General features: G+C 43.4%; 1 protein-coding gene across 3 annotated transcripts in view; it reads left to right on the plus strand.

Moving 5' to 3' along the window:
• Positions 1–4,440: 4,440 nt before the first annotated feature.
• Positions 4,441–24,447, plus strand: part of USP4 (ubiquitin specific peptidase 4) — a 44,608-nt gene continuing 24,601 nt past the window's right edge. For 2 of the 3 annotated variants that reach the window (XR_003500377.3, XM_027467992.3), the window contains exons 1-11: positions 4,441–4,601; positions 4,729–4,856; positions 5,036–5,166; positions 8,626–8,752; positions 9,857–10,002; positions 10,262–10,323; positions 17,210–17,353; positions 17,977–18,094; positions 18,855–19,028; positions 20,872–21,030; positions 23,213–23,437. Coding sequence is in view for 2 of the 3 variants with exons in the window: in XM_027467992.3 (XP_027323793.1) it covers positions 4,453–4,601; positions 4,729–4,856; positions 5,036–5,166; positions 8,626–8,752; positions 9,857–10,002; positions 10,262–10,323; positions 17,210–17,353; positions 17,977–18,094; positions 18,855–19,028; positions 20,872–21,030; positions 23,213–23,437 (1,563 nt within the window). In the remaining variant the exon portion in view is untranslated. The remainder of the gene's footprint in view (positions 4,602–4,728; positions 4,857–5,035; positions 5,167–8,625; positions 8,753–9,856; positions 10,003–10,261; positions 10,324–17,209; positions 17,354–17,976; positions 18,095–18,854; positions 19,029–20,871; positions 21,031–23,212; positions 23,438–24,447) is intronic. The other variant, XM_027467993.3, reaches the window with a different exon arrangement.

The raw sequence follows: 24,447 nt of genomic DNA on the forward strand, positions 1-24,447 counted from the left end.
GTGTTTTCTTTAAGGCTACTGCTTGTTAAATCTGGGTGAGTTGGGCAGAACATGGCTGCTGCGTTACACGCTTGTCAGGTCCTGTTGGTGCTTGCAGGCCTGACTCAAACAACGCAGGCTCAATTTGAAAACAAACACAGCCCGGCGGGACGGGGAAACGGTTTGCAATGTTTGCAACCTCTGAATCAGTGTCGTATCTCACCCCTTGCAAAACAAAGGTGGCGGAACGAGAGCCTGGCACAGAACAGATACCTTGTAAAACAGCTTAGTGGACCTTGAGGCTTGTTTAGGAGAGGCATGGGGGCAGGCAGCCAAGGATGAATTTAGATTGGCTGACCCTCAGCACAGACACCAGGAGCAGTCCGTAACAGGTTAATAAATGTTCAGGCAGATGAGCAACCACGTGGTTTGTCCTGCTTGCTGTGCCCACACTGGCAAGGGGCACGCGGAGGAGCAGCCTTTGCCCAAGGCCTGTCTTATTATTTGTCCTGCACCAGGAGAAACTCTGGGGAGACTCAGAACCACAGCAGCATCCATAGCACCTCTGCCTCCTTTCTGGCCCAGCTATCTCCTGTGGCTGTCACATCTTGTATTGGAGGCAGCCCAACATGTGTTGGGCTTTCCACACACTTGCCCAGTCTGGCATTCAGCCCACATCACCTTGCAATGCAGGGAATTACGCAGAGGAGTGGTTCTTTCATTTCCAGCACGGAATATCAGCTTGCTTCTCCTGCAGAAACTGTTTTACCTCAGGTTGTCATTGCTGACCTTTGGGCAAAGAACTGAATGCAACATGCAAAGCGTGGGTGAACCAGGGTTCAGGCAATGTTTTTATTTTGTTTTTATTCCTTTCCTGACATGTTTTTGACTCCTGACGGGCACCAAGCTGACATATTTCATGTAGTTGTGACAATCCTGATGTGTTGTTCCTGAGCAGTGATGCAGGGTTTACAACATGCTGCTGAATGGCTAAAATTAGCACTGGTTCTCTCCTGGAAACCATGAACCTGTGCCAAATTCTATTTGCCATCATATTGGGCAGTTGCACAGGTCCTTCTGCAGGTAAATTTTCACTCCTTAAACATCTCTGTGAGCACATTTTCAGTACAAATTACTCCTCACAAGGCCTTGTAGCACTGGGTATAAACCTGGTGCTGAACTGAGGGGTACAAACCCAAACTAGGAACTGCAACTTTTGAAGGGAAGTCACACTTTTAAGCTTTATCATTTACACACTATTTACATAATTAAACTTTAGCTGTTTATTATTATTATTTATTTATTTATTATTATTCTCCTGTCCATAGCTTCTTACCTCCTTGATTTTCTGCCTGCTTTGTTAGTGCAAGTACATTCAAGGCCCTTGCTGGGTTGACTGGTGCTGGGCTTGACGCATTACAGCAAAACCTACAGCTGGCTCCACCCTGCTTACTTCTGCCTGTGAGTAATCAAGATTTGAACTCAGATTGCACAATCCTCACCGGGCTATTTCTTAACTTCCAGTACAGCTTTGTGGAAAAACAGGATGTTTTCAGTAACTATTTCAGCTTTGGGGCTGAAGCTGCTTGATTTGGTGTGTTAATTTTGCAGTAAATCTACTTCCCTAATTAACACAGGATGTTGAAATACGCCGAGAGTACAGCAGCTCACAGGCAGCAGGAACTGCTACTCATTGCACTGTATTTTAAAATTGTATTCAACACGAACTGTGGCATTTCCTTCATCTTGGCTCACCAGATGTTTGAACAGGAGCCTTTGCAGGGACACCTCGTGTGCTCTGCCATCTCCGTACCAGCCTGCAGCCCTTGCTGAGCCCCACAGCAGAGCAGAATATAACACCTGCTGCTGGTCCCAGGGCAGCCCTGCCAAAAGGAAGCTCTCTGCTAAACAGGATCTCTGCCTGCTGACCGAGAGCGCATCTTACATGGTGATCAGTCCGTGCCAACGGCCAAGGGATTTATTTACTGTCTGGCTGCTGGGGCTGTTAGAGCAGCAAAGCAAAGCAGCAGCTCCAGGACAGATAAAGCTGCACCAAAGTTCAGTGATGCTATTCCAGAATGAAAATTAGCAATGCCAGTAGGAAAACAAATGATCCCAGTGTAAGGACACTGCAGTCCCAGAAGCAACTCTGCAGAGCAGATAAAAGCCTCTTCCCTTTGTTATTTCCTCTCTGGTTTCATCATTCCCCACAATGGCTGGCTACTGGGGTAAAAGCAGGCTGTGGTAGAAAGTGCAGCCTGCAGGCTGGAAATGTTCCTCAGGGACATACAGAAGAGGACTGCCCCCATGCAGGCTTTCATGCTCAAATGAGTTTTAACCATGTGGGAGGAAATTTCACTACAGGTAGCAGCTCTAAACTCAGGGTACACCCAAAGAATGCCAGCTGATTCCTCAGTGAATATAAAAGAGTTCTATTTCTGTAATTTAAGAGAGAAAGAGTCTGACTCAGTAGGACACCTTAGAATAAATACTACTGTAGCATACTTTCCGTGGCCTGAAGACATTGCCCTTTCCATATCTGTCTCATATCTACACTCCTACACCTTTCTACTTCAACACTTATCTGCAAACAGCCACTTCCTCTGTTAGCACTCACCCCGGTTTTCCATTCCTCTACTTATCAGTCCCATCTTTCCCACCTTTCTAGAGAATGTGTTTTGCCCTCCTCCCCACACACCTCATGATCCCCCTCGCCCCCTTTCTAAGCTGTTGATAGCTGCCATCAATTTTTTTAAACCTTTTAACGAGTTTGGAGATGAACCTGTCAGAAGCGTTAACTAGCTGCAAAGAAAATTTTCCCTTCCTGCTCCTATCTCCCTCTCCTGGGTTTCCTAATGCTCTGCACACCGAGCCCGAAGGCATGTGCTGAAACCATGATCGAGGAACTGTGGTGGTCTGAAGTGTTTATACAACAGAAATGCCATCAAGTGGAGCATGAGACTTTTCTCTGCCTGTTAAAAAGTTCCCAGCTATTTATAATTCCTTTCTCCTCCGGATGAGCATGCAGGAACTTTAAGACAGACTGGTTGTAATCATTGCCATAGCAAGGCAGGTAGAAAATGCTGACCTCAAACTGGGTGGTGCTTGAAAAGAACAGTTTTTGTTCCTGTTGGTACCTCTCTGGCAGCTGAACAGCCGTTTAGCTTTCAGCTGGAGGCAAGTAAGGACAGGAAGCTACATGGATGAAAAGACAGCGCTCAAAAGAGACAAGAGAAGACATTGCCCCCGTATCTACTGTGAAACTGCAATAATGTCATTTCTAGTTCTGAATCAGAAAGCTATGAATGAGACTGTTTTCTTTACCACGCTTTGTATTAGGAGTAGGTAATTCATTAGCAGTGAGGTCAGCCATGTAAAAGCATTACCTCAGAAGAGCTGACTCATTTTAAAAACACACCCAGCCTTGTCCTAACAGGGTGTACCGGGTTCTTGAAAATCCAAAGGGGCACTGCCCTTTGAGAAAAACAGAAGTAACAGAAATCTCCTCTTGCTGGAAGGAGGAAATTGTCATCTTTTTCAATATGAACTGAATAGGCTTTCACAGCAGTCACCACACCAACAGCTTCCCCCCAATGGGTGCAGCATGGCCAGACCTGGCTGTGGGGCGGCAGAGCCCACCTGCAGAGCTGCCCCTGTGCCAGGAGCACATTCCTCTGTGCAGATATTCACATCAGCATGCTGCCTTCTCGGCGAGGAAAAAGGATTTCTTTGGTAATTAATTTCTTTGGCATTTAATTTCTTTGGCATTTCTGAATCACCACCTGAACGCCCCCCCCCCCCCCCCCCCCCCCACTTTTCCCACTGCTCAAGCCCATGCAACGTAAATGAAGCTTCCCCACTGGGACACACTGTAATAATGACAAATGACCAAATCTCTTCCCAAGAAGTTGTTTCCAGAGACACTTTATCAGCTCCTGAGAGCTCCACAGCCCATTACTCAGATCTGGTTGCTCTTTCCTTCCCCTTCCAATGTGAAATCCCCTTCCCTAGCCAGCACCCTGAGCAGAGGGCTCCAGCAAGACAGCTGGAGGAGAAAACAAGCATGACAGGTGGAAACAGCACTGAGGGGATCTGTCCCTCATGAAATAGGGTTGGGCATCAGGAAGAGGTTCTTCAGGGCGAGGGTTGGCGTGCACTGAACAGGCTCCCCAGGGACACAGTCACTGCACCGAGCCTGTTGGATTTAAGAAGCGTTTGGACTGTGCTCTGAATTTTTGGGTGGATCTCTGTGGTGCCAGGACTTGGACTCCGTGATCCTTACGGGTCCCTTCCGACTCGTGTTTTCTATGTTTTGATAAAATACGGAACTAAACTTGTCACCCCCCCCCCCCCTCAACTAAGCAGAGGGACAAAATGGCGGCTCCCCCTCCCCTTCCCGCCCCCGCGGAGGTCGCGCTGAGGCGGGGCTGACCGTTGGGCCCCCCCCCTCAACCCCCGCCCTTCGCAACGCGCATGCGCACGCGGGCCGCCCACCGGCAGCGGCGGGGCGAGCGCACCAAGATGGCGGCGGCCGAGGGCGGCGGGGCGCGGCCGGACACGGCGGTGCAGCGGGCAGAGCTCCGGGCGCTGCTGGCCACGGCGCTGCGCCCCGGGGAGGCCTGGTGAGTGCGGCCGAGCTGCCGGTGTTATCCTTTTTCTTCACGTTCCCCCTCCCCGTATGGCCGCGAGGCCTGTGGGAGCGAGCCGGGCCGGGCCGCGCCGCTGAGGGGGCTGCGCCGTGCGTTGCAGGTACCTGGTGGACATCAGCTGGTTTAAGCAGTGGAAGAAGTTCGTGGGCTTCGACAGCTGGGACATGTTCGGCGTGGGAGACCCCAGCCTCTTCCCCGGGCCCGTGGATAACTCGGGGCTCTTCAGCGGTGAGTGGCGCCGCGGGGCCCAACCGGGGGCCGAGCGCTCCGTAACGGCCCGGGGCCTCGGCACGCTCACGGGGGGCTCTCGGGGCTGCGGTAGCTGCTGGGAATGAAGAATTTCTTTTTACTCCCTTGGCAGGGAAGAGTTCGCTTTTACACCCGGCTTTTTCACGTTTCCTTTTCAGATGCGGAAACGCAGAGCTTGAAGGAACACCTCATCGATGAACTGGACTACGTGCTGGTTCCCACTGAGGCCTGGAATAAGTTGGTAGCGTGGTACGGCTGCATAGATGGACAGCAGCCTATTGTGAGGAAAGTAAGTATGGGTGGAGTGTGTTCTGTTCGTCACGCTTTTTGTATCTTTACACAGCTTAGGTGGTGGTTGTTTTACTTGATATGAGATAAGAGAGGATGCTCAACCACTCTGGAGAGAATAACATCAAGTCTTGTCTGAAAAACATGACTCTACAGCATTGCTGTTAAAACACCTGAATACTCACAGCTGATGGGTTATGTGGGGTGAGAGCCGTTAACCTTTTCTAGGAACCTTTTTACATTAATGATTTGAGCGGTGTAGTTGTATGGAGTAGTTTATTGAAGAACGTGAGTTTACTGAAGAGTGCAGGTTTTTAGTCACACTTGTCAGGTTTTTGGGACAGAATGAGGCATTGGAATAAACTTCCTTCTAATACAGATGGCTTGGGGACTTTCTCTGGAGTTTAAGGTGGTTCTTGTTTTCAGAAACTTTCGTACTCTAAAATTGGAAGAAAAGAGACAGATCTGTGGTTTTCTTTAAGCTTTTAACATGCTCTTGTTCTGCAAGTAGTCACGAATGCAATCATAAGTACCTAAGCTGTCCTGAAAAGTCCGATCCACTACTTGTTCTCTTGAAATCTTTCAGACAGTTGTTTACAGGTGAAAGGAGTTCTGTTCTCATTTTCGTCGTAGGCTTTTATACTGGCTTTTAAGTAACTGGCAGTGCCAGTTTGTGGGGTTCATAAAGACTAATTGCTACACCAAGCAAGTGGTGTTGATGTGCAAAATGAGTATTGCGTGTGTTTAAGTGGCGTTGTGCTACGGTAAGGTCTGCTTGAAGGTAAGCAAGGTGTAGGAAAGGGTGGCACCAGAATGGAAAAAGGAAATAAGATTCCTCTCTTGCAGGCACACTCAATGCTGATCAGTGATGCTGGAATGTTGTCATTCCGTGTGGGTCACATATTCTATGTAGTAGGAAATTCTGACTTCTTCACAAAGTGTAAATGATCTCAGCTTCTCCTTTCCGAGGTTTACCAGGTAGCCCCACGTTCACTCTACTGTGGTAGAACAGTGTGAACTCCCTAGAAGCAGGTGGAGGCAGGTGGAAATGAATTATACCATATAAAGATGTATTTTTTAATAGAAATGCTTAATTCTGGATTAAAAAAATATATACAGAGAAAAAAAATACTACTATAAATGATTGCTGCCTTTATGATTAAGGAAGATTTTCTTTCTTTGACAGACTGATCACTTTTACAAAACCTGGTGTATCGTTAGATGTTTGTTTTCTCTGAAAAATTTGGGCAGCAAGTTTGGAATCTATTGGGGAAACAATTGGGTGACAGGTTTAAGTGTATGAATCTCCTTTTCATGGGCTATCAGATGCAAGTTTTCAGCACTGTAATTATTGAGTGCTAGAGCTTAGAGATGTTGTTTTACAGACAAGTGATGCTGAGTTACCATGGTCCAGTTAAAAATACCTCTATTTTTAAAGTCTTGAATTGTTGTGAGAGTTTCAGTCTATGTCATTAATTTACTGGTTGAAGTAGATCCTGCAGTCTAAAAGAAACCACCTTAATATATATGGGAATAGTAATTTTGAAGGATATAAAAAAAAAAAAGGAAACATCAGTGGGGCATGCAAGCCACAGTACTGCACCTGAGCGTAACCTGGCTGGTGTCTGGTGAGAGTTTTCTAGATGGCATTGGAAGTAAAGCACTTGTGATCCTTGAGTGCTCTAATCCTTTTCCTAAAAGTAGGTCAACTATGATTTATGCGTCAGGGTATCTGTAAGATTTTGAAAGTAATTATTTTTCAAACATCTTCCTAACTTTGCAAGTTGGGATTTCTTCCATTGCTGTGTGTCTGATGACAAGTACGGGGAGATCAGATTTGTTTGGGGTTCGTTTTGTTTCAGAATTCCAAACCGTGTTTTTGGGATAGTCCCTATAAATGATCCAATGCAGAGTGTGTTAATGTACAAACTGTAGAGCAGTGAGTTTGGATGTCAGTACCAGTGTGCTTCCTCAGCACTTGGACAGCACTCTGAGAACAGCAATGTCTAATGGGATGACTCAAATTCTACTTTGGCAAACTGCACAGAGAGCAAGCTAGCTGAGGAGAGACTTTTTTTAAAAGACATCTGCAGGTGATTAGAGACTTTCATCTGTCCTTCCAGTATCTAAAGGGGGCCTACACGGAGTGTAGTGACAGGACCAGGAGGAATAATGGCTTTCAACTAAAAGAGGGTAGGTTTAGATGAGATATAAGGAAGAAATCCTTCACTCAGAGGATGGTGAGGCCCTGGCCCAGGCTGCCCAGAGGAGCTGTGGCTGCCCCATCCCTGGCAGTGCCCAAGGCCAGGCTGGATGGGGCTGGGGGCAGGGGGTTGGAACTGTATGGTCTTTGTTCTTTCCAACCCAAATTCTATGAATAGATGCAGTAATCTGATCAGAAACTTTTCCTTGGAAAGAGTTCCTCCATTTCTAAATGCAGTTTTCACTTGTTTCTAAGTCAAGAATCCCAGAAACCAAGAAGTCCCATATACTAAAATTTCTTCTAAAAAGAAATCGAGAGCTTGTGAATGGGTTCCTTTGCATATTTAAAAAAAAAAAAAAAAACTTTCCTGACTGTTACTTTCTGTTCCTGTTGTAACAGTAAAATACTGAAGATCCTTCTGTAAAAAAACAACCTTTAATATTTCATATTATGTTACCCGATAAAAGCTCCAAAAAGGGAAGCGTAGTTTTGCCAAATTCTTACAATAAGTCTTAGACTTGATTCTTCCTTTCTTTCCAAAACTCGACCAAGTGTTTTTCATTTCTGTTTTCACCTATAAAATGAGAAAGATAGAGATCATGGATGTAGATCGTAGTTAGTTTGATGTCACGGGAAAAACCTTACTTTTTACACCTTTTGGTTAAATGAAATGTGATCTCAGTTTCATAGGCTTTACAACTGCAAAGCTCTGTGCAAATAATTAAAAAAAAACCACTATTTTTTAATAGGGTAAACTTTTCAGTGTCTCTTTCCAAATCGATATGGAATTAGTAGTTTAATGCTTGGGAAACCACGTGTTTTTCCTGTACAGTCTTAAATAGACTAAAACTTGGCTTTTATTCATTTTATAAATGAAATATTACTCTTGCATGGAGTGTTGGAAGAGACTTCAGGATTGTGCTGTATGTAGTTTTCTTTATCAAAAAGAGACTATGAGGAAGTGAGTATAGTATTTAAATTAATAAAGTAGCAGGCTTAAATGCAAATTACTTGTATTTAAGCACGTAAAGTTAAATAGTACTGGTGGAATTGTCCATAGTGTAGAGACAGGAAATGAAATAAATGCATCAAATTTGTAACCTTAATGGCTTAGTGCATCAGTTAGCTGAAAACAGGTCTCAGGGTAAGAAGCACTTTTAACAACTTTTTAAAAACACTTAATGCTGTGTAAACTACACTTCTTTACGATTCTAACTTTCTTGTTTGTGCTTTGTCGCATCTTCCTTCTGTCTGGAGGTAGTAGAATACGGTCTGTTTGTGAAGCACTGTAAAGTTGAAGTTTATCTTCTTGAACTGAAGCTGTGTGAGAGCAGTGATCCGGACAACGTAATCAGCTGCCACTTCAGCAAAGCGGATACCGTTGGTAAGTAGCTCTCTGATGCATTAAGCTGTGTTCTGAGACTCCATCAAGAGATGTTTTGTACCCTTCAGAGCAAGAAAGGTGTTGAGAAATTAGAACAAGTCTAGTGGGTACCAAAAAGATGGTTGTGGTTGGAGCATGCGATATGCGAGAAGAGGCTGAAGGAGCTGTGTTTAGCCTGGAGAAGGCTTTGGGGAGACCTCTTAGCAGCCTCACAGTACCTATGAGGAGGTTACTGGGGTTATGGAGTCAGGCTCTTTACTGAGGCACAATGCAAGAAAACGGCAGACAGTCATCATTTGAAACGTGACAGACTGCAGTTGAATATAATGAAAAAGTTTTCCCTGTCAGGACAGCTGGACAGTCAGAACGGGGCCCAGAGGGAGGGGGAATCTCCTTCCCTACCAGCTTGGAAGACCTGGTTGGATAAGTCCCAAGCAGCCTGGTCTGAATGCGGTGTTAACTCAGCTTTGAGTGGTTGGACTAGGAACACCCTGAAGTTTCTTCTAGCCACAGAGACTGTGTGCAGTGCAGAGATTTGTTATTAAAAGCTTTGAGGAATGCATTGCTTACTAACCTGTGTTCTTGAGGAACATCCACGTCACTTGTGTAAAGCAGTTCTGTCTTTGGTTCTTACATGATTCTTTGTATGTGAATATTTAGATGTTTTCTTAATGGCTTATCCTATGCTTCTGTTCTTCCTGAAGCGTGGCTTCTGTGTATCATCCCTGTATTTTCACCTGCAAAAATGCTGAGTGTCAGCTATTATGTTTCTGTAAAGTTTTCTTGTAATGTTTCTTGAGCCTGTGTTTTCAAATCATGACTGCTTCACAAAAGCTGGCCTTTGGACAGAAGCTTCTCCATGTGTTCTGAATGTTATCGAATGAAGGGCCTGATATGCAAATGCACGACTGAAATAACTGCATTTCTTTCTTTCAGACTAAATACTGGAGAAGTTACATGAGCAATTGTAACTTCCATGGTGCTTTTCCTACTCAAAAGATCTTGACTAATCGATGATGTACTTCCTTGCTAGAAGGCTGGCTTTTTTTTTTTTCCAAAAGTACTCATGTTTTAGGAATTTTGGTGTCTTTTCTTCCTGAACAGCCACTATTGAGAAAGAAATGAGAAAACTATTTAACATCCCAGCTGAGAAGGAAACTAGGTTATGGAACAGGTATATGAGTAACACTTTTGAGCAGCTCAGCAAGCCGGATAGCACTGTGCAAGATGCGGGCCTGTATCATGGGCAGGTAAGGGGCATTTCTTCCCCCCCCCCCAATGCTCACGGTAAAGGATGGCAGTGTACACTAAAAGTGCTCTGCAATTTACAGTATAAGTTTTCTCGAGCAATGCTTTATCTCTGAGTTTACAGCTTCTTAGATTATCATGTGCTGTTTTCTTTCCCTGTCATATACATTGAGCAAATGCTGAGAATGTGATTTGTTAATGATTTTGCAAAGTGTGTAGCAGATTTTCAGTTGTGTTTTTATTACCTGAACTCTCTTTCAGGTTGTTCTAATAGAAGTGAAAAATGATGATGACACCTGGCCTAGACAGCATTTACTGGCAAAGTAAGCATATTCTGATGACTTCCACTATTTTGTCCGATTTGTTTACTTGGTTTTAGTCACCGTGTCTTCCATGAAAGCCTAGTTATCACTGCTTATTGTGGATTTCTTTGTCTTGGATATTTTGGAGGATGTAAAAACTTGAATATAAGCATCCTTCAGTTGTTCTACAGCTGGTTTCTTGTTTTAGCAGCAGTCTTCTGTCCAAAAGCCCGTTTCAAATAAGTTGTGTAAGGATTAAATAGCTTAGGTTTCTGCAGTGTTTAGGAGACATAAGTGCTATTTATGTTGAGCTAGTCTACTTAAAAAGCTAACTCTGCAGACTGCATAGTGAAAATCTATATTTTGCTGCTATAGAAGAATAAAAAGGATCTTGGCATGTATTTCCAAAGCTGCCAGTAGTTTGAATGCTCTGAGTTCTGGTTGTTCCCCCTTAAAGAGGGCATAGAAACAGTGCGACAAACATGCAGCTTCCCCTCAGCCAAAAAAAACCAAAAAACAGAAAACAAAACACCCAACAATTAGAAAACTGTAAGTATTGACACAAATCTTCTATCTAATCTCTAGAGAAGAGATGAGTAAGATGTATGATGAAATATTGCATACAACTTGCTATATACATACAATGGCGAGGAACTGCTGTTATCTAGTGTTACACTAAGGAAGGTAAAATCCAGTGAAGATGAGGCCATCAGACTCAATACTGCTAAAGGAAATGCTTTTCTGTACGATGCATTTAGCTTACAGAACCTGCTGCCAATTGATCACATTGAGATCCAGATCTTCCTGGAGTTAAATTTGAAGGCTGGGGTCAAGACGGGACTGTCACAAAGCCAGTTCTGAAATGATTCAGTTCCTTTGAAATGCAGTGCTGGAGAAATGGATTAGGAGAATGTCCACAGGATCACTGTGACCTTCCTATAAGAATACAACGTGAAAAGCATGTAAATAAAAGCATGTCACATACGTAACCGAGTACAGGTTGACAGTAGGTATTTGAGAGGCGGCTGTACACAGACCAGATCATAAGTTTTTGTTTCCATGTGAAGCAAAGCTTCAGCCTAGGAGTGCTTCCAGGCCTCAGGGTTTATTTTAGTAGCTAGCCATAAAGACTTTCAACTTAGGTCTAATGGTATTTAAATAAAAATGGTTAGTGGGATGTAGATTAATATTTTCTAATGATGCAGGAATAAAGAAGTGCTTATTACAACACAGAACTTGTGACGTTGTTTGACTTGATGCTGATAATGGTAGCTGAAAGAATTACCTAATTCCTACATAGAGGATTATCTGTTCCTTTGGGCTAACTATTTACTTTCCCCTCATCTCTGTTTAACCATGCGTGTACGTTCCACGTGATGTCTTCCTTATACACTTGGGTGAGTTGGTTTAGTAGGTTCTGCTCTCTGGCTTTTGTGCTTTTATTTAGTCTTTTGGGTTAAATGTATATTTGCCATTTGCTCAGAAACCCTCTTGGAACGACAGAGGGAAAGAAGCAGCTGGCCTGCCCCTTCTCTGTGGGACTGACACCGGGGTGTGCTGCTCGGAGCACGCAGTGCTAATCAAAGATTTCTGTGTGACCAGTGCACGGGCAGTCTCTGAAGAGAACAGTATGTCTTAACGTCTGTTATGACAAGCCCTAATACTGTGCAGTCCTACCCAAAGGTGGCTGTGCTGTATAAGACAACTTGGGACAAAGCCTGGGCTTTAAACTTTTTTCTGTGTTTGAAATGGAAGGAGGAGGAAGTTGAGAACTTCCTGCTCTTGCGCAGACATATAAAAAGGATGATGATGGACGCAAAGTATTTTCCTTAATGCCTTCCGTGTTGTCTTATATCTTTAAACTACTAATGCCGTACGGCAGTCATCTTGCTAGATCTTTGTGTTGAACAGGTGTTGATGGCCTGGGGAGATTTTCTCCTGCATTTTGGTGCTTCCCCTGTTACATGCCTTTACTCCCCTCAGGTGCTAGGCTGGGTCATGTGTGTATGTTACTTTTTTTCCTGCTGTCCTTCACAGAAGTTCCTGCACACAACTTTGAGCCTATTTTCTCAGATATTTAAAAAGAAATATTGAAGCTGTATTTTTGTTATTTCATATATTCTTAGCAAATAAGCTAGATTTAATGCCTTTCCTGAGTCATTTGTGTTACTCCTTATGAATCCATTCATAATTGCTCCGTGCTTTGCCTTGACATCAGTCATAATCATTTCTGAAGTTTGTTTTCCTTCCCTTTTTTGGCATATCTTGTTATAAATGTATAAATAGTTATTACTTTGATCTGTAATTTATTTGATGTTGGAATATTCTCTGGCTACTTCTCATATTTTATTGAGAATCTTTTATTTTTTTCATTATTTTCTTAAGAGTAGCTTATGAAGCTACAATGAAACATTGCCAGCATTTTTAACTGTTCTTCCCAGCTGGCAAGACTGGCTAACCTGGAGCAGAGGGCTGGGATGTGGTTTGTCTTCCTCTTTGAGGTTTGTGTGTGCATACACATGTTACATTAAATCAATGTTGTATACTTAAGACTTCAGTTTGTCACAAAGTAACAGGCTACTTATATGTACAAGACTTGTGGGGGATCCTGAGCAATGGAACCAAACAGAGCTGGTGAGAGGAAGGGAAGGAGAGTAGCCACAGGGGTGGTACAGAGCTTGCAGCCCCAAGGAGTTGTGTCTGATCCTGCCCACTGGAGAGGCAGGTTGTGCTAGGTATGGTGGTCTCAAACCTACTTTAAGGAACTGGGGGACAAAATATGATGGAGGAGGGCTCAAGATCCGTCTTGGGTTGAGATAAGGTCGGGGGGATAGCTCACCAATTACCATCACGGGCAAAACAGATTGAGCACCAGATTATCAGCATGTATTAGTAATAAACTAACAGCCTAGAGCAGTGAGGAAACTAAAAGTAAGCTGCAGCCACCTTATCTCCTCCCTCAGCCTCTTCTGCCACCTGCCCCTGAGCTCTGCAGGGGAACAGGCTCAGTCCCCAGCGCTGTGTGTCTGACGCTCCTTCATGGTCACTCTTTTGCCCTGCTTTTTTCCTTGGCCTGCATCACTAATGTTAAAAGCTTATGAGAGAGCTCTTTGGCATTCAGAGCTCTGATGCCATAAGCCACGTGGGCTGTCGAGCTCTCAGGTGCCAGTGGAGGAGCTGTGAATGTCTCCACTGCTGCCCATGTGCCTGAGGAGGCCTTGGGGAGCTGGGGGTCCGTCATCCACTGCTTGCCGAGCACAAGGGGGCTGTGAGGTGTGGGGGAATTCCTGCCACAAGGCTTTTTTCACACCACTTGCCTCCTGTCAGAGACTCTTTTCCATGTGTTTGATATCCCCAGCCATCAAGTGGACTGGGCTTTAGCAGGAAAAAAAAGGCTTTTCAACTCCATAGCATTCTTTGGGGGATGTATTTGGAGTGCACGTGGCCACTGCTGTTAACTTGCTGTTCCTGAAGGAGCAAGGTGACTTCTCCTTCCTGTAGTTTGAAATTGCTTTTCAGAAGAGGGAATGAATTCTCCTCCTGTTCTTCAGTTTGTTGATAGCACTGTGCACTCAGGGCACTTCTTTCTTCCTAGGATGCTTTCGAATAAAAGCGTCGAGGAGGTGTCTTGTAGTTTGCTCTTCGCAGAACACGTGTTGCTTTTCTTCAGTTGCTCTGTCATGATTTAGGCATCTGTTCAACCTGATGCACCAGGCAGTGATAACACACGCCCAAAATTCTTGTACAGTTGAAGACCTCCGATAGGCATTTTGTAGGTACAGAATGCCTTATTAAATGGACTTCCAGATTTGAAACTGATCCTATTCCCTTATGTGCTGGTGACTTCAGGGAAACCCTTCAGCAACTGGGCTAAAGATGTTGTGGGCAGGTCTTTATTTCTTGCTGTGGAAGTGCTTGCTCTGCAAATGCTGTGCTGTGAGCAGACAAAGAATATGAGATCTGCTGAAGAGGAAATGGAAATTTGTTATAGCCCCTCCTTTTCCAATTAAATACAAGTTCCATCTTTTCTTCCTTTGACATTGATTTTGTCAAAGTATTTTTAATGTTTTTTCTTTTCTTTGTATTCCTAGTTTATAGAAGGACTCATTTTACTGTGTGCTCTGAAGGTAACCTTAGCTCAGTTAGAATACTCTTCTTGTGTCTTCCAACCACTTGAAAGTCTTCTATAGCTTTAATTTCAATAATTCATCTTAGCGGTTTTTGTGCTGATCAACCACAAGGCCTCACAGTTTCTGTACTAGATAAAGCTGACAGATTTATTCTGCTGGTCTCCAGGTTTCTCTTCCGTTACCATTTCTATGCGTTTTTGAAAGGTTGTGTGCTAAGTGTTGACATGTCTGTCTCCCCTGGTAGAGTAGGGGCAGCGTGCATCACTGCTGTGAAAGGTGAAGTGTGTTTGGGGATCAAGAACGGGAGCCCTGCGTGCTTGCTGGACTCTGTGGCAACGGGATTCCTGTTCTGGGTCAGCCTCCGGAAAGTAAGCTCCTGTAGCAGCCTTGAGGCCAAAACAAAACAACCTCAGTGGTTCAGTAGGGAAATTCTGAGTGCGAATCAGATTTTCTTTTTGTCACACACCAGCACACTGGTAAAGGGCATGTGAAATGATTGTGTGCCTGTAGGTTGAGAAATCTGAAAAGTAGCTTAATGAAGTTTCGGAAGTAGTGGAGTGAACTGCTGAAGTAGCAGATGATATTTGTACCGGACTACTTAAAGTTAGTATTATTCCAGTGAGAAAATTAAAAGGTTATTTGAATGCTTAAAAGCTTCTGCGGTGTACGAGAAATGGAAATTAAATGAGGAACTCTACAGGCAGCAGATGGAGATGAGCACAAACCAATGTCTAGAAGAAGCTGAAGCCAGATACTCGATGCTGCAGAATGAAATACAAGTTTGTTGTGACTTCAGAGATTATTGATGATCTGAACGGCTTATCTGTAATCTCTTGGGTTGAATAAAAGCACTTTAAAACCATGATGTGAGATCACAGAATTACGGAATGGTTTGGGTTGGAAGGGACCTCAAAGACCATCTAATTCCAACCCTCTGCCACAGGCACAACCCCTCCCCTAGCCCCATCCAGCCTGTCTCATGCCCCTTGGTGTTAGGAGACGTTTGGTTACTGCCCTCGTTAACGTGTTCTGGCTTTTGGTTAGCCTTGGGGAGGCCAAGCACTTCTCATAGCACTCCTCATAGGAGACGTGCTCCAGCCCTCCAGTCATCCTCATGACCCTCCTCTGGACTTGCTCTAACTGTCCTCCTTATGCTGGGAGCCCCAGAGCTGAACGTGGGGCTCCAGGTGGGGTTTCCCAAGAGCAGAGGGGGACAATCTCCTCCCTCACCCTGCTGGCCGTGCTGCTGGTGCAGCCTTTTGGGCTGCAAGAGCACACTGCTGGCTCACGTCAAGCATTTTTCAGCCAGAAGCTCCTGTTTTAACTTCTGCCCTTCTGTATTTCTTTTGCTGATGTTTTATTTCCAAACTTGTAAGGCCTCCAGCTGTTCTGTCTCCTCTTGGCCCTTGCAGCTTGTTGTCTTTCAGTTTTTGCTCTGCCAAGGTTTTCCAGTCCTGTTTTCTTAGTAGCATTTGAGTATGAAGATGGGAGTTTAGTTTCTATCCTTCAAGTCTCAGGGTACCTTAAGAAGAACGAGCCAGACCTCGGGGGCATCATTTCTGGTTGTGTTTTGGGTGCCTAAATTAGCGCTGCTGTGTGGGGTGTTGTGTTCTGGGCCTCTCTGCAGTCAGTTCTGGGTGTTTGGTTAGGTAAAAATGGGGAGGATAAAGGTTTCCCAGTTAGCCTTTGCTACAGAGAAATTACTTAGGCTTACAGAAACTATTCTGATCCTTGTAGTTTTGCTTTTTGTGGAGCCAAAACTGTCTGTGGCAGAACATTGTTGATTTTTAGAACCTTGTAGGTGTCTATTAACATGGTGTTCCCGTCCTTTTCTGGACAGGGAGAGGAGTTGTGTGCATTAGTCTGTGACTCAGCTGGATAGATTGAAAGTTATGAACTTTTCCATCTATTTTTTTTTGTGTTTTCTCTCAGGGATTTTATCGTTTTGCATTGTTTAGCCTCCCTCTACCCCCACTTTCAAAGTCCAACAGTTTTCCACCAGGTAAATGAGGCTGACCAATGCCTCCGTTTTTATATTCAGCAGCTCAGGGAATCCAGAACTCCTCTCTGTCAGCCTAAATTGCCACAGCCCAGATTCCCTCTGTCATTTCCTATGTTCAGTTTAGGTATTTTGTTGTATTTGCTAACTCTGCAACTACCAGAAGATTCCTGGGTGGTTTTTACAGTGGCCACATCTACAAACCTCTACGTTCCTTATAGCAGTCATCTTCCCACTGCCTCCCTCTGGTTTCATACATTGACCTCTGCTTAAGAGAGTGCCTGAATCCAGCATCTGGAGGCCCTCGAGGAGTAACAAAGTGCTTTATGCTCCCCCTAGCACCCTAGTTCTTGCTAATCACTGTTTTGTTTGGGTGGGTGGTCTGGGTTTTAAGTAGAGGAGGACTTATTTTGTGGTGTTTAACATGGGGCGAGTGTTTTGTAGCCTTAACACTGGGATTTTTGTTTGTTCCATGGTGGTTTATGAGTAAATGTAAATCTTGCTGTCCTGTCGCTTGTGCCATCTGAATTACACTCTTGTTTCAGTCTGGGACCCAGATTTTGGTTTAAGCAAGAATCGCTACTCCTGCTTCTGATACTTTTTTCTGACGTTTCTGTTCCAGACAAGTGTTTGGAAATGTGATCACACAGATCAAAGCAGTAAAATCTGTGTGGAGGGACTGACTGTCAAGTGGCAAGTCCTCGGAGTTTGGTGGGAGGTGGTGTGGGGGGAGACAAAAGTAGTAGCACTGTTTCTCCTTCTTTTTCCTTTCTCCCAGATCAAGCACTGCAACTAGCAGAAACTTTACTACCTCTTCAAAATCATCAGCAAGTTCTTATTCCTCAGTGTCTGCCACTTCTGTCATTACTAATGGTGATAGCAGTAACTCCTATGGACTGAACAGCTCCCACCTGGGCAGGGGGTAAGAGCAGGAATGTTCTTTTGTTTCTTCGTCCCTTGTGTGAACTCTCTTGTGCATCCTTGCCTGCATAGAAAAGGAGTGTAATGGTGCCCTGTGAGGAGTTCTGCTTCTCTTGTGTACCTGTCACCAAACCTTGCTTTTGAGGCAACTAGGCTCTGCAGTTCCCTGCTCGCTTGGTAAAGTAGTACGTGTTTTATAGTTACTAATTGCTAGGGTTTAGCCCCATTTTGAGGGGACTGAGGATACGAGGGAAAGGATTATATTCTTCTCTCCACCTGCCAGTGTGTTAGCCTTTCCAGGTAGAGACTGTAATTTTCTTGCTAGCTGTTACAATACATCGTGTGGATTCTTATACTAGATTTGCTGCATTAGGATAGCGTGCTGTGTACTCGCAGACAGGAAATTAAGGTTTTATGAAACATAAATTAATAATAGACTGTAGTGATTAATGTTTCCAAAGTTAGCATGTATACCTCATCATCCTGATATCCAATGTTATCCAGCGTTGAAGCAGCAGAAATATGCATGCTGCTGCCTTTCATTAAACAATTTTTATCTCGTATTTGGTGTGAGTCTTCAGCATTACTGAGACCGGGTAACTCATTGTGTTTTCTTTCTTTCAGAGGTTCTGGATTTGTCTGCAACTCTTACAACTGCGGGGACTCTGCTTCCCTGTCACAACCTGGACTTTGTGGACTCAGTAACCTTGGGAATACCTGCTTCATGAACTCTGCATTGCAGGTAAAAAAAAGGAAAGAAACACTTCAGAATTAAATACAAGAACAGTCCTACAGAAATTGTGAATCACAATCTGTGGAAAGAAAAGCATTCTGACAGGGCTCAATGAAGAGACCACTACTAGAATGGGGAAAAAAAAAAGTGCTTAGGCAACGATGATCTGACATGGGAAATGTTTTAACGTGCGTGCAGCATTAGTGAGATGAGTATGCTGGCCACTTTTTCCAGAAGATTGCTAGCTATCTGCTTTGCTGAACTATTAATTACAGTAGTAGTAAATACATGCGTAAAATTACTCCACACCAAAGGAGCAGAAGGTGACAAATATGTTAGTTTTAAATAAAATTTCTGAAGATGAACCAAGGAGCTACAGGCCGGGGAGCCTTGAGCCTTATATGCCTTATGCTAGACGAACTGGGAGAAAGTCTTCCAAAGAGAAGGCTTATACTTGTGGGCAAACAAGAGAAGTCAGTGAGGCATCTGCAAAGAGAAACTGCGTTTCAGAAATGAGTCTTTTGAATGCCGTGGTCTGTCATGTGGTGACTTCCTTATTTCAGCAATGTTCTGAGTTGCAGTGATTACAGTTTCCCACCCTTCCCATAGATTTTGGATTTTTTTTCCTAAGTATGTACTCTGTAAGTCTGTTTCACTGATCTGTTAATAACTTAGTACATGTTCGGATGTGAAAGCTGGGTTTGTTATTTTGCTGTCACGCAGATTTATTGTCCTGTGCAGTAAATTCATTTCCTTAATATTTCTTCAGTGTCTGAGCAATACCCCTCCTCTGACTGACTATTTCCTGGAAGATAAATACGAAGCTGAAATAAATCAGAACAATCCCCTGGGAATGAGAGGAGAAATTGCAGAAGCCTATGCAGAGCTCATAAAACAGATTTGGTCTGGGAGACAGTCTCACGTGGCCCCACGCATGTTTAAAGTAAGTAATCTGTGTTCTTGTAGCATAAGTCTTTGACAGAAGAAACAAGATAACATGCGTTCCACAAATTGTGGTGTCCTGAAAGCAGTAATAACAGAACTGCTTCAGTGTTATTTCATGTTTTAATTAACTGCTTTTCAGGATAGAGGGAAGGAACTTAACCTGGAATTGGCTTCTGTTTTTAATGTTAAGTGCCTTACTTAGTAAATGACCTTTTAACCTGAGAGTTGTTTTCAAATGAATCAACATGATCTTTGCTACAAACCAAGGCAAGGTAATGTGAATTGCCAGCTGTGAATTTAAGTAATGAAAAGAGGTGTACAAGTCATAAATCTGAAAACTGGAATTTTTAAAGTAGAAAGTAAAATACATTTCCTTGTCTGCCACGTTATTTATTGGTTCAATGTTTCTAATCTTTCATTATAAAGAGCTGCTTTCAGCTAAAATACTGGAATGCAGCAGTTGTATACACTCCCCCCATAGGATAAAAAGTCATTTGTTCTAAATATAATGTCATGCTGCACTGCATGACGATGTAATGAAAGCATCCAAGGTACATTAAGAGTTTACCTCTGTAAGTGCAGTTTTAGTAATCTGAGAAAGAATAATGTCCTGAACGCACAAAATAAGCAATGAGCTGACCTTAATGTAAATGTACACCCTCTTGCCGTTCAGACGGTCTCGAAGTTGAGGGTAAATGCTTTTGTGACCTAGAGCAAAAGTCTTATGGACTATAGAAATTGTCCTCTGTAGAGCTGTAGGTCATTATGCATCAACAAGATGGTCTTTAATATCCGTGAATTGGAGTTGGTCGCACAACATCTACCACTATTAAAGTTGTTCTGTAATCTTCTGTTCAGAAGAAATATGCAGAATCAGTAGTGGACATCAATAAAAATGTCTTAATGTAGGTTGTTCTTATTTAAGACTGGAATAAGCATTACTTCTTACTTTGTGGAGCAGTATTGCTTGTGACTTTCTAATATTGTTGCAGATAAATGACTGTCTCAGCCCTTCAGTTTGGGTTTTGTTGCAGTTGTCATCTTGAGTGGTTAAAATGTTTGAAGCATTAGCTCTGGAAGCACGTTGGATGCCGTGTGTTCATGAGAAAACTTCTGCTGGTCACTTGGACAAGACCGCTCCTTCAGCTAATTGTTGAAAGGGATGCCACAGGAAAAGCTGTTGTTTTTAGAAGCAGGAACACTAAAGGGCAGTGTTGTGCTGCATGAAGAAGCAAAGGATATATTTGGGTGTGCTGTTCCTGGCTTTTGCTGCCCAGGCTGTTATGTATTAGAGCTTCATAGCTCTTTTTTAAAAAAAAAAAAAAAATAATAATAATAATAATAATTTAAGAATAGCTAGAGGCTACGGGTGACTAGTGATTTCAATCATAATTCTAAGTCAGTTGTGTTAGCTCACAAGCATCTTCTGCAAGCATTTCCAATCTTGCAGTCCAACTTCTTCAAGCTACAGTCGTATAGCAAGTCTGCATTGTGGGAAGTGTAGGCTTCTGCAAGAAATTAAAAGTAAGAAATGCATCAGGCAGGTAAGTTTTGTGTGCTGGTTGTTTGCAGGTTCCTATATTAACACTGGTAATCTAGATTTCCAGTGTTACAGCACTAAATGCATTCGTCTCTCTCAAGTGTTGCGGGATATAGTAGAAAATAGTTGGGAATAGTATCTTGGCACCCTCTGTTCTGTTAGCATCCAGCTCACTGGGGTCTGCTACTAATACAAGGTAGCATGGGGTTGATTCCCGCAAAAGCTAGGACGTGTTTTTATTCCACTTTGTTTTACACACAGTTTATATTCCCCCCCCTCTAACTCTTGCATCATGTTTCAGACACAGGTTGGCCGGTTTGCTCCTCAGTTTTCAGGATACCAGCAGCAAGATTCCCAGGAGCTGTTGGCTTTTCTTCTGGATGGTTTGCATGAGGATTTGAATAGAGTGAAGAAGAAGCCCTACTTGGAGCTGAAGGATGCTAATGGCAGACCTGATTCGGTATGGTGCCCTTTACTTAAGTGTCCACTGCTTCTGAGGGAGCCCAACTGGGTTTTGTGACACTTGGTGGCCTTCTTGTCCACAGACTGCACAAGCACCTTCCCTGCTAGTGTACCTGGGAGGGGAGAACCCTGCCATGCTCTGTGGCCCATATGGTTATTCGTGACACTTTGCAGCACGTAGCTGTTGCTCTGTGTTATAGCAGAACACCAGTGTCCTTTCTGCAGTGGGAAGGAAGGAAATTGATCTGGTGACATAACAGCTAAATGTAAGATTGCAATTATTACCATAATCTCGTCTCTTGACTACTCAGGCCCACTGTCTTCCTTCGGGTAGCTTCCTCCAGGTAGTTTGGGCAGCAGCTTTTGCATCAATTCAAGGGAAATGCTTACTGTGCAAGCGGTCGTATTTACATGTGGCATTAGGTGGAACAGGATTTTCTTAAGTGGTGCCTAGGTGGCTCTCAAGAAAGTGCCAGTATAAGTGTCCTGGGCACAGGATCGTAAGCAGTGTTCTGGTAGACAGCAGCGTGCCAGACAGAAAGAACTTAGAAGCCGTACTTCTCAGGTGTGCTCCCTTGTGGCCTCTAGGTGAATGTAAGCCATCGGCTGCCGACCTGGGTTGAACAGGGTGTTGGAAATCACCAGGCAAAGCAAAGAGAGAACTTAGTTTTGTGCGGAGGTGATTCACTGTAACTTGGTACTGCTGTGGATCTTGAACACCTAACAGTTGGTGAACTACCTGCCTCTCCTGCAGAGGCTTGACTTGATTTTTCCTCCTTTCTGGTGTTGTGGGAGTGGGTGCACTGATGTAAAAGCAACCTTACACTGTTGGGCTCCAGTTACCCACTGTACATAAATACAGAAAACTAATTCTCTTATGCCATTTTCCTGACCAAGTCCTGAAAAATCTCATGTTCTTTTTTTTTTTTTTCCTGCCTTTTTCTCCATCTTCTGTCAACGCTCGTACGTGAGCATTCTGCAAATACCTCTTTGTTGCTCTCAAGTTGCCAAACACCACGCTCACATTAAAATGAGACACACAATAGTGGAATGTCTTTCCCTAAGTGAAATTGCATTCTCCTGATCAGGCTTTTAACTCTTGCCCTGGTACAAACAGCTGCAGCATACTGAGAAATGCGGAGTCCAGAGTAAATATATTGTTAGGGTGGGGTAAGGCTTTAGGAGCTGTTAAAAGCCAGGTAAAACAATTATTTTTAGGAAGTCTGTGTGAATATTTGTTTTTTTTTTTTCCTCTTAACTGGCAATAGTATAATGGTTTTTGCCTTTTCATGTGTAATACAGTGCATGTAGCAGCAACACAAGAAGTTTTAGTCTTTTTTTTTTTTTTCCTCCAAGAAATGGTGATAGTTGTGGGATGAAGAGGGTGCCCAGCATGCCTTCATGTTATTTAGGTACTTCCATTTCTCTTGGTGTAGGAGGTGCACAAATGTTTCTGCCATGTTTCTGTATTGCTGCAATTATTGGAGCTAATTCCTCTTTTCTCATCTCAGCATCCTGGTTACTGGCAGTAACTTTGGAGGGGGTGTGTATGGCACTTACTTTATTTGATGAAGTGAAGATGCGCTATGAAAAATACAGTATTGTACCGCAACCTAAAAATCTCATATTAAGATGAGCCTCTAATCACACAAATAGACAAATGCTAGCTATTTGTTGTCCTTACATGAGGAATTTTCAGTTGTATTGTGAAAGTCTTCAAGGGGTTTTAATTTGCCTTCTTTTATACTTTGTTGTCAAGCAATAGGCCCTTCCACGAAGAAAAACTGTTTTCTTGGAAGCTGTAACCGCAGCTGCCTTTAAAAGCAGGGGACATCAATCCATTCCTCCTGGGGTAGAGTTAGCAGCTTTCTGTTCTGAGGAGCAGCGTGTAACCCTGTCACTGTCCACTTGCTTCTGTTCATGCTTCTGGCTTTGCTTGCATCAAAGCAATGCTGGCCAAGTGACTTGGTATGATGAATTACACTTGACACAAGGCCTTAGTTTCACTGAGAAAAATCCGTGTGTGTTAGGCTGGAAAGAGGGTAGGTCCTCCCACCGCCCCATCTGTGGAATTTCTCTGTATCTGTCAGTATGAACTTCATGAATTTTCTTTGATCCCTGTGCACGCAGAGCCTTGGAAGTGTTGTTAAGAAATATTTATTCTTTTTTAATTTTTACAGGTGGTAGCAAAAGAAGCCTGGGAGAACCATAGGCTGAGGAATGATTCTATCATTGTGGATATTTTTCATGGTCTCTTCAAATCGACACTTGTTTGTCCCAAGTGCTCTAAAGTTTCTGTGACCTTTGATCCCTTCTGTTACCTGACCCTTCCACTGCCTTTGAGGAGAGATCGTCTCATGGAAGTCACCCTGGTATACGCAGACCCACAGCGCAGACCTGTCCAGGTGAGGCATGAGTAACACCTGAATTTCTTTTTTAATCTGTCTCTTTCTCTGAAGTTTTAAAGTTGAGACACTTCAAATAACCTAAAAGACACTGTCTGCTTTTGAGTCAGGTGGGATGGCCTTTTTTAATTGTAAAAGCTGGGATTTAAACGTGTGAAATCAAAAGGCTTTGTAAAAACTCCATTCATGAGACCAAGGTCATGGGTCAGCTGAAAGTGGCTTAATTTTTCTTGTGATGAGGTTATTTGTGATATGCTGTCTCTGAAGGCAGTAATATGTTTACGTCATCATGTTTACCTCGTATAAAATGTGCCTGGGGAAAACGTAAAGGTGAAACTTCTCTGACTCTAAATGAGTAAGGCCTTGCAGTTTCAAACACTTGAAAAAAACAATCCCTTTTGCAAAAAAAAAAAAAAAAAAAAGGAGAATGACTTGATTGCTTTTAAAGCCTGCTCATTTCCAGGGTAGACTAATTTTTTTTTTCTCCTTTTTTTCAAATAGGCCTGCTGGTGAACGCACATATACCTGAAGTAGCCTTCAATATTTGCATGTGTTGTGCATTAAAATTAGTGATTTGTATATACGCTGTTATTTTGTCAGAGGGGACTGGTAGATGCAGTAGGCTGAATTAGCAATGAATTCTCATCCTGCTTTTTGTACAACTGTGAAATCAAGGACAGCTGCACTCGTCACTGAGGCTTTATAAAGGGAAAGAACAGAGGGGGGCGATTCATGGAGAAGCTGACCAAGATTACTGGTGGCATAGAGGTTGAAAGGATAAATTCTACTTTGAATTAAGATAAACCCAACTGTCAGTAATTGGAGCTCTTCTAGATGAACTGGCTGTGTGCCTGTTCCACATCCCACCTGCAGTCTCCCTGTAAGCAGTTATTTGTAATTATTATGTAAGCATTTTGTGATCTCCCAATTGAGAAGCCAGAGGTACGCACCACTACCTTCCACCTCTGGTGTGTGACACCGTAAGGGTTGTGCCGAGAACCTGTGATGGC

This window comes from Anas platyrhynchos, chromosome 13 (genome assembly GCF_047663525.1).
Source record: "Anas platyrhynchos isolate ZD024472 breed Pekin duck chromosome 13, IASCAAS_PekinDuck_T2T, whole genome shotgun sequence".
Taxonomy (NCBI): Eukaryota; Metazoa; Chordata; class Aves; order Anseriformes; family Anatidae; genus Anas; species Anas platyrhynchos.